Here is a 9354-nt window from a genome sequence, read left to right as displayed (position 1 = left end):
TATTCCGATCAATTTAGCGGTCATCAGCGATGATAGTTGGCAGCCAAATAAGCAATATATGCAAGCATATATAACATATTTATATTGAAATAATGAAAAGCGTGTTGTACACTTGAAAATGTATTTTACTTGAGCGTTTTGTTGACATTTATTTAGTGCTCGATTTATGTGGTGTTTTTTTCGATTTCGATTTTTTTTTTCTTTTAATTTTTTGCATATTACAAACTATATGTGTATATATATATATATTTATTTTTAAATAAATAAATTTGCTACTATGCTGGTGTGTTGGTGTTGTCATTGCCTGGCTGCCAGCCTTATCGGCTTTGTACATTGGCCCAATCTAAAAAAAAAACATTAAAAAAAACAACAACGCGCACTTGACTGATAACCATGGGAAAAGTTTCGCATTTCAATTTTTTGATTTTTTTCAATTTGCTTATTTTTTTTTTTTAATTGCTTTACAAAAAATATATTAAAGCAGACGAATAAAATATTTCGCTTGCCTTTTTGCAAGGAGAAAATATTGTAATTGATTATTCTTATTGTTCGTTCTGCTGCTTTGTTGTTGGTGTTTTTGTTGTTGTTGTTGTTGTAATTGTTGCATCTATGTACCGTTTGTTTGTTTGTTATTGTTGTTGTTGTTGCTGTACTACAAAGCAGCGTACCCGACGTTGCGCCTACTACGGTAAATTCCTATTCACTACGCCCAACAGTCCCCACATACGCATGGAGCTAACCGCCTTTTCTATATACATCTATGTTATGTGCATTGCTTTCGCCGCCTTGGCTGCCTGGGCACCAATCTCGTCCATACTCTTTCGCGCACTCTCTGTGACCTCGTCGATGGATCGCCGCGTACTGTGTATTAGTTCGTCTGTGCCGCGTGCAGCCGAATCGGCTATGCTCTTCACTTCCGTATTGATGAGGCCAATTACCCATTCGAGGCCCTGACGACCCTTGCCCGCATTCGAACTGATTGTGGAGGTTAGTAAATCTTCCATATAGTGTGATAGCGGGACACCATAGACAGTTACTGTCGCCTCCTGCTTGAGCAGGGTCTTGCTTGAATCAGTGGGATGCGGCTCATAGTAGAGCACCTCGTCGACACTTATGTTACGGCAAAATGTTAAATTGTTTGTCTTTAAGACCATCTGCTTGCGCTGGGGATCCACTGTGGAGCGTTCGCTGGCAAAGCACGTCTTGGCGGTGCCAATTAACGCATGCGTCCATTTCGGAAAATACCATTTGGATTGAACCAATCGATGTGTGTGTAGCACACCGTTAACTACTCTGCGCTCAACCACATCGGTGCCAATGATTGAGGGTGTCATGGGATTTGGATATTTGCGCCATGCCGCCTGTGTAACCGTCTCCCACGGATGGTTAAAGATATGCTCGGACGTCCAGATTTTCATTATGCAAGCGTCGTTGGCGTTTTCGTCACCGTTCGTGAGTGCGAAATGATATTTATATTTCTCTCTCTCGTTGTTTCGCAATCGGGTCGCGACACTGGACTGCCTGTTATTCGCCGAGGCAACAGGGCAGGATAAAATATAAAAAAAAAATGTATGTGTTTAGGCACGTTTTACAAAAAGAATTTTGAGAAAAAGTTTTATATATTTTTGTGACAAGTTCAGTGGACCGACCTTTACTCAGGTGTTCTGCGAGTAGTGTGACCGACTGCTATCGATGTCTCTGTTGGAGCTTGGTCTATCGATAGTCAAATGATAAAATGTGTGGCCACTCTTAAAACAAAAAATAAAATCGTAAAGTATCGCCATCGTTGGACATGGGGCAACACTGAAAACGAACAACACTCGCACCTGGTATTTCAAAAGTACCAAAAATTATTTTACCCCAAAATTTGCAATACGTAGACAACGAGCAGAGGACTTTCTTCAATTGGACTATACTTTCTATTTTTACGTTTTAATGATATAACCCTTAACATAAATACTAACTTTACCGATTGTATGTGAACCTATTCTACACCAAACGTTCGTATGTAAGTCTCATAAGGACGCGAATCAATGCGTCTAAGGCGCTCCTCCAAAAATTTTCGAAACTCATGCATATCATCCGCATCCTTGACTATTTTCGTCAACTCTGCATTGAGGCAATCCTGCAGCGCCACTTTGTTTGGAATGTGCGTTTCCTTCTTGAGCACTTTTTCCATACGTCGTATGATTTGATTGCGTATATTAAAGTTCTCATAGTCCATGATTTTAGTCAGTGCCTTGGCCGGCGTGCGACGTAAACTGTTTGAGGTTTTTGGTAGCACAATTGAAGATTCAGCTCCAGCTGGACTATTCAAATGGTTTGGCTGCTGCTGCTGCTGTTTCTGCTGCTGTTCGTGTCCATTCTGCAGTTTGTCGCTCTCGTACTCCATCATTTTGGCCAGCGCACGGACAGGTGTGCCGCGCAGACTAATAGTTGAGGGCACAGTTGGTGGCTGTGGCTGATCATGTCCGTTCTTGTCGGTTTCAGGGTCCGATTGCTGTTCAATGTACTCCATTAATGAGGGCTCCTCTGGGTGCGACTGCAAATCGGTTTGCGCTGCTGTCATCGATTGTTGAAAGTTGATCAAATGAAATACGCCATTCGTATCGTAAAACTTATAGCCCAGCATTTCGAGGGCAATTTCAGTAAGTAAATAAGACATGTTAGCGTAGTTTACAATTTAATATTTCTGCTTAAGAAGAAGACGTCTACTAGAGATGAGTTACGCTCGATAGTCAAATCATAAAAATAGTTTATTTATCTAAATTCGGTGTGGCTACATTGGTCCATGTCAGAAACATATGTTTTGCCAACGCTTATGTATTGATGTAAGCATCTACGCACATAGATATGTAAATAAATTTGTGCCTATTACCAAATTAAAGCAAACAAAGCGCATTTTCAATGTTTTTACGGCCCAAACATTCTTAGTTAATGCCAAGCCGAACGCATCAAAATGAAAATCAACGAAAAGAACCTCTGTGTGTTCGCCAGATCGCCGCCGTTTGACATGGAAGGTTAGTTAATTAACGAAAAATATATATATATATGTAAATACATATCTATTATTAATCATTCGCACAGGTTTCCTTAACAAGCGGGGCGAAATAAATAAGGCATTTCAACGACGCTATTTCGTGCTAAAAGGCAATCTGCTGTTCTACTTTGAAACGCGCCTCGACAAGGAGCCGCTGGGCCTCATCATAGTAGAGGGCTGCACCATAGAACTGTCCCAGGAATCGGATGCGGATAATTATTGTTTTGAGATAGCGTTCAATGGCAATCGCACCTATATACTGGCAGCCGACACACAGGAGAGCATGGAGTCATGGATGAAGGCCCTAACCTGCGCCGGCTACGAGTACAAGCGGATTATTGTCGCCGAGCTGCAGCGGCAGCTGCAGGAAATCGAAGACTCACGGAACAGTAAGCGCAGCGAGGCGACTAACAAATATGCTGACTTCATTCGTTTAACCTAATTACTCTTTTTTTTTTGCTACAGAAATGCACAGCGATCGCCGCGATCCCGCCCAGGCTGTGACGGATGCGCCGGGCAAACCCAAGCCGCCGCCCAGACGCCAAAATCCATTCAATCGTCCAGCTCCGCCGCCGCCGTCGCTGCCGCCTTCGGATGCGGCAGCTGCGGCAGGCCTGCGCGGCGGCGTAGTCATGTCACCTATGCCTTTTATACCCGGCTACTTTGGCTCGAGCAATGCGAAAGCGCAACAGGAGCTCCAGTTTCTAGGTAAGCCAAGCCGCATGACGTCATCAGCCGAGTCACTCGTCAGCTGTTTACCGAAGGTTTTTGCCTTAGGCTCGCCGTTACACGGCGCGAACGAAAGTGAAAATAAGCAAAGAACGCGTTATCTACGCAGTGCCGAAGATTAGATACCCTAACAAACAAGCAAATTGTGTTAAATTGCTTCTATTGTAGATCTATTCTATCTTAGTTCGATGTCGATAGGCTTCTGTTCTTCCAACTACAATTAATTTACTCGATCCTAGGCATGTATAATATATTTCGAAAACTTAAGATATCTGATTTAAAGTAGAACTAAATTTTGAACAAATTGTGCCCATTCAAATGGGAAACATATATCATTTGATACGTTGCGGCAACAGAAAGACGAATCTGTGCAAAGTGCCAGCAGGACTTTAGGAAGCGAACTCAAGGCAGGCTCACTTTGATGCCGCTCTAGGTGTGTTACAAATGTGGTCACAAAATCAATATACCCTCGGCGGTAGCGCTAAGTGGAGATAAGCAATCAGTTTGTCATTACCGTTGCAGCCAGCAAGAGCCGTGCTTTAAATAATTGTTCGGCGCAAGCCAGAGGCGAGCTTATCTCAGTTACTTTTGCATATTCGTTCGGAATGCCGTTTTGCGAGCTTATTACAAAAATCTGCTGCATATTCCCAAAGAAGGGCTATAAATTGTTGCGTATTCCAGATAATGGCAACGCCAACGGGAGTCCACAGTCAACGCCCCGGGCACAGCGACGTCAGGCAGCAGCAGCAGCAGCAGCAGGCGCCTCGCCGAGCATCTTCTACAATGATCTGCCCGTGGCTACGGCCAGATCCACAGTATTAGCCAGCTACAATAACAACAATATTAGCAAGCCGATCGATCGCTTGGAGCAGCAGCGACGCGTGGCCAAAGCTGTTGAGGAGTTTAAGCGGCAGCACGAACGATTCCGGCAGATTGTCATGCCCGACATTGTGGCGTATCGGGAGCGCCGAAAACAGCCGCTGATACAATTCTAGAATATGCAATTGTGTATCATGCATTGGGCCTAAGTTTTTAAATTATACAATTCATGTGCTAAACGAAAAATTTACCTTTTAAAATAATATTTATGTTCGATATCCATAATATTTAAATATACAAGAGAAGACCTATCAACTATTCAATTGTTGCCAATACAATCGCATTACATTGAGAATTTGTATGAAGCTTAACCGATTTATTTATTTATCCTATGACTATAATTGTGCGAGATACTCGCGCAGCAGATCGTTGCGTTCACGCTGTATTGCATTGGACTCTTCGATCCGTTTGCTTAGCTCTCGTATGGCAGCGATGCGATTGCGCTCGAGGATTAGCAGCTGTCGCTGCTGCTCCTGGCTCACGGACAGATCGCTGGCATTGTCTGTGGCGGGTGCTTGTGGCTCAACGGTTGTGCTGCACATATCCGCCAGTGCTGTATGCTGTTGTTGCTGCTGCTCTGCGGGCAATGAATCGTCTTCTAGCTTGATGTTGGCGGGCGCATTTTCATTTTGAAACATTTCATCGAATGTGTCATAATATTCCCAGCCAACGCGTTTGCGTCCGGTTTTTCGGAGCGTTTCACGGCATGTTCGATACGTTTTCTTCATGTTGCGCCATTTGCGATCACAGATATCCTCATTGATGCCCTTGAAGCCGGCACGCTCCATGCCATCCACAATCTCTGTCCAGAGGGCACGTTTACGGGTTTTGGGATCACGAAATCTGTGACGCCGCTCCGAATAGAGTTCGACCAGCAGCTTGGTGCTCTTGAGATTCCAGTGCCATTCCTCAGCGCCGACCTCGCATTCCAAGTAATAATGTGTTGTTTCAGTCTCATCGTTGTCCATTTTGTCCATATCCTGGCCTAAAAGCCAATCACTTTTTTGCGCTCCAAAAATAACAATGTTCTTTTGTTGTTGGGCCGCGAATACTAGGGCTGCCGACTACTATCGTTAGCGTACAGGCAAAACTATCGATAGTTGTATTTTAATGAATCGAAAAAAATATGGTATAGAGCTCACTCCATGTGGTATTTTTTATTTTAGTTATTTTTGTGTTGCGAACTGTGCACACACTTCATCCTATTGCTGGTTAGCGTTTTGTTGTTTTTGCTGCGTACGGAACAGGAACGGTATACGAAAAGTTATTAGTTGTATAGCTTGAAATGTAAGTTATTAGCGCGTAATGTAGCCTTTAATTTAGTGATCCTTTAAGTTTCGGTATGGCTAAGCATTACGACTTTCAAGCAATGTTTGATTAGCTACTTGTCGCGTTGTCTTTGTATACGCTGTGTGTTTTGTAAAAGTGACGCCAACATTTCAAATTTGATTTTGAGCCGCCGTTCAATTAAATCATTTGTTTGAGACAGCGGACATTAGTTACCGCCTTATTAACTGACAGATGGATAAACAGAAATATTCATTTAATATGAATTTGTGTGGTTTTTCAATAAATTTGCCAAAGTATCGCAGTCGGCGTTAGCAGCGCATCGGGCTTACTTTGTTGGCGTTCATTTTGTTTTTCCATGCTTGCAAAACCACCACACACACACACACACATACGATGCACGCACACATAGAACGAACAGCGCGTGAGAGCTACGATTAGAGATGAGCGCTTCACATGATTCGCAACAAGACACGGGCAGTAATTTTGCAAGACTATAAATTGTCTTTTATTAAAACTTTATAATTTTTGATGCGCAAAGTAAGAAGTAAAGTTGAACTAATAAAGGCGCAGCTAAAATTTGTTAAAGTTGTAGTGCATAAATAGGCAATTGTTAAAATAAATCAATTATGTGTAATACGCGTCTTGTCACGAACGCAGCACTAACGGCAACCGCTACGCTCTGTTGCGTACAAATTCTGGTTCTGGTTCTCAACGCTTGCTGCTGGTCTCTTTACAGCCGCAGAGAGACAAAGATAGAGAGAGCGAGAGAGAGAGAGAGAGAGAGATAGAGACGCACTACTGCTAATTGAAAGATGTCGGCTAAGCGCAAGGCAGGTGGTAACGGGGCCGGTCCCAACAAGCGTCACCCAAAGAAGAAGGAATCGGACTACGAGGATGAGTTTAGTGATGAGTCTGACGATGATTTGGCCCAACAGCAACAGCAGGCAGCCGGCCAAATGGAGGTGCTAATACCACATGATAATCTGGATCCACCCAGTAAGCTGCCAGAAGATCTACTGGCCACGCTGGAAAAGACGCCGGGTCAGCTGCTGCTGGCTGGTATGGTTACCTGGGATCTAACCGGCAAACGGGATCGCAAAAATGTCACAAAAGTGCGTCCCAATCTGTATAGCTTTCATCGCTTCACGGATGAAAAGGTAAGTCGTGCTGAAAAGTGTGTATTGCAATGAAATGATATTCATATTTTGCCCTTATGCCAACTTGCAGTACCGCTCCGTGGCCAGCGGTCCCACTGCGGCGCACACAATACTCATCAATATGGATCGCAAAGCACTTGGCTTTGGCCGCAATCCCAGCGGTCAGTTGGGCTTGAGTCAGGACATCAAGCTGGTGGAGAAGCCCACAATCATTCCTGCACTGGAACAGCTGAACATTGTACAAGCCGCCGCTGGGCGTCATCATACGCTTTTCCTTACCGACACGGGCACAGTTTACGCTTGCGGCGAGAACAAGTCCGGTCAGTGCGGCGTGGGCAATGCACATCCCAATATCTTTACGCCCACTCCGATTAATTATCGTGGTCCACCCATTATACGCATTGGCTGCGGAGCCGAATTCTCAGTTATTCTCGATATCAAGGGCAATTTGCACACATTTGGTTTGCCGGAATATGGCCAATTGGGTCACAATACGGATGCCAAGTATTTTGTGAATGCCAATAAGCTGTCATTCCATTTTGAGACATCACCGAAAAGGGTTGTACTCTACATTGAGAAGAGCAAGGAGGGGCACGTGACACCCGTGGATGGTGTACAGATTGTGGACTTTGCATGTGGCAACAATCACACGGTATGTGCCAGGATTTTTTATATAGATGCGGCACACTAAACGTTTATGCTTTAATTAACAAACAGGTGGCCATCGACTCCAAAAAGCGCGTTTACAGCTGGGGCTTTGGCGGCTTTGGGCGCCTGGGACACGCCGAGCCCAAGGATGAGATGGTGCCGCGTCTTATGAAGTTCTTTGACGCCCAGGGTCGTGGCGGACGCAGTGTCTACTGCGGTTCAACATTCAGTTTGATTATCAACGAGCTGGGCCTGCTCTATCTCTTTGGGCAGAACAAGAAAACCGGCGAGGCCAACATGTATCCCAAGCCAGTGCAAGATTTAGCAGGCAAGTCGACCTAAGCAACCAAACTAAACCTTTCTAAAGCCCTTTCTCTCGATATATATGTATATACAGGCTGGAACATAACAGCAATTGGCTGTGCCAATACCTCAATCATGATATCGGCTGATGATACGCTGATTGCCTGGGGCGCATCGCCAACCTTTGGTGAGCTGGGCATTGGCGAGTTTCAAAAGTCGTCGACGGTGCCCAAGGAGGTGCCCAAAATGGACAACATTAAAATACCTCAGGTTACCATGGGCTATTCCCATACAGCCTTGCTTGTGGACACCACACACGAGGCTACCAAGCAGAAGTACGAAAAGATGCCCGAATATACTATTGAAGATTAGAGAAATGGGTGTTCTTCAATCCCCCCCCCCCCCCCCCCCCCACAAGCAAGAAAAAAAAAGAAATGATATATATATATTTAAAAAATGAAAAACAAAAAAACAAACACATTAAGTATACCGCTGCCAACAACAATACTGCTCTATATACATAGATACTATAAAAAAAAAACTTGAACTGATCAACGAAACTCTGCTGCTACTTACTGAAAGAAAGAAAGAAAAAACACAAAAAAAAGAAAACAACAACAAAAGCAATTAACTCATCAACATTTTATACAATAAGTTTAAAGTACTTTACTACTCCGAACTTAACCACCACATCCAAAACTTATATCTCAAATATCGTTTGTGTATTTATCAGCTTTACGATTACGATTCATAATTTGGTAATTAGTTATCGTAATTTATTTTCTATTTATGATCTAATTTGTATAATTCGCTGTCTTTAATTTATTGCCGCCCATAATTAGGCTTAAAATTTGTCCAAAACCTCTATTCCAATCAAACGAAAATACATTTTAATATTTATATATATATATATATATTATTTTTACAAAATATGCTGCTTAGTTATATAAGACAACTTCATTTACAGTATTGCATTGTCCATTTGCGACAGCATCACGAACAGCAACAACAACAACAATAACAATAACACGAACAAAACAAATAAACACAACTACAATGTATAATTAAGCGCATAAGTTACACATATAAATATATATACAAAAAAAAAAAGAAAAATCGAAGTATACAACGGAAGGAAATCCAATACAAGTTGCAACTATTAAAGTACATCATGCATTTTAATCATATACAAAAATATTTAAATAAAGAGAAAAAAACATGTTAGTATTTAAACTGAAATTTATTTATTTATACCGATTGGGTGAACACGTTTTAATTGAATTTTAGAAATAAAAATTCTCAAAATTT

General features: G+C 42.6%; 5 protein-coding genes across 6 annotated transcripts; 2 read left to right on the top strand and 3 right to left on the bottom strand.

The window, feature by feature from the left end:
• Positions 1 to 104: 104 nt before the first annotated feature.
• On the bottom strand, positions 105 to 1743 carry slmo (PRELI domain containing slowmo). Its single transcript, XM_002051414.4, has 2 exons — positions 1650 to 1743; positions 105 to 1521 (listed from the first exon to the last, which is right to left on the bottom strand). The coding sequence occupies exon 2, from the start codon at positions 1416 to 1418 to the stop codon at positions 759 to 761; it is 660 nt and encodes a 219-aa protein (XP_002051450.1). The 5' UTR covers positions 1419 to 1521; positions 1650 to 1743; the 3' UTR covers positions 105 to 758.
• A 140-nt stretch (positions 1744 to 1883) lies between these two features.
• On the bottom strand, positions 1884 to 2728 carry LOC6628240 (uncharacterized). Its single transcript, XM_002051415.4, has one exon. The coding sequence runs from the start codon at positions 2663 to 2665 to the stop codon at positions 1985 to 1987; it is 681 nt and encodes a 226-aa protein (XP_002051451.2). The 5' UTR covers positions 2666 to 2728; the 3' UTR covers positions 1884 to 1984.
• A 71-nt stretch (positions 2729 to 2799) lies between these two features.
• On the top strand, positions 2800 to 4903 carry IPIP (Inositol phosphatase interacting protein). Its single transcript, XM_002051416.4, has 4 exons — positions 2800 to 3020; positions 3088 to 3429; positions 3506 to 3748; positions 4451 to 4903. Exons 1-4 carry the CDS (start codon positions 2960 to 2962, stop codon positions 4762 to 4764), a joined length of 960 nt encoding a protein of 319 aa, XP_002051452.1. The 5' UTR covers positions 2800 to 2959; the 3' UTR covers positions 4765 to 4903.
• Positions 4835 to 5722, bottom strand: LOC138911166 (uncharacterized). The gene has a single exon (XM_070208753.1). It carries the CDS (start codon positions 5623 to 5625, stop codon positions 4984 to 4986), a length of 642 nt encoding a protein of 213 aa, XP_070064854.1. The 5' UTR covers positions 5626 to 5722; the 3' UTR covers positions 4835 to 4983.
• A 66-nt stretch (positions 5723 to 5788) lies between these two features.
• Positions 5789 to 9228, top strand: LOC6628243 (protein RCC2 homolog). 2 transcript variants are annotated; one of them, XM_002051418.4, is made up of 5 exons: positions 5789 to 5935; positions 6675 to 7095; positions 7166 to 7747; positions 7813 to 8071; positions 8141 to 9228. In XM_002051418.4, exons 2-5 carry the CDS (start codon positions 6751 to 6753, stop codon positions 8416 to 8418), a joined length of 1464 nt encoding a protein of 487 aa, XP_002051454.1. In that variant the 5' UTR covers positions 5789 to 5935; positions 6675 to 6750; the 3' UTR covers positions 8419 to 9228. The 2 variants fall into 2 exon arrangements, with proteins under 2 accessions (XP_002051454.1, XP_015028189.1); XM_015172703.3 differs by having other exon boundaries at positions 5820 to 5935; positions 6596 to 7095.
• The last annotated feature ends 126 nt before the right edge of the window (positions 9229 to 9354 follow it).

The sequence above is a fragment of the Drosophila virilis genome, chromosome 4, assembly GCF_030788295.1.
Source record: "Drosophila virilis strain 15010-1051.87 chromosome 4, Dvir_AGI_RSII-ME, whole genome shotgun sequence".
NCBI lineage: Eukaryota > Metazoa > Arthropoda > Insecta > Diptera > Drosophilidae > Drosophila > Drosophila virilis.
The sequence above is the reverse complement of the archived record's forward strand: the minus strand, read 5'-3'. Positions and strand labels throughout refer to the sequence as shown.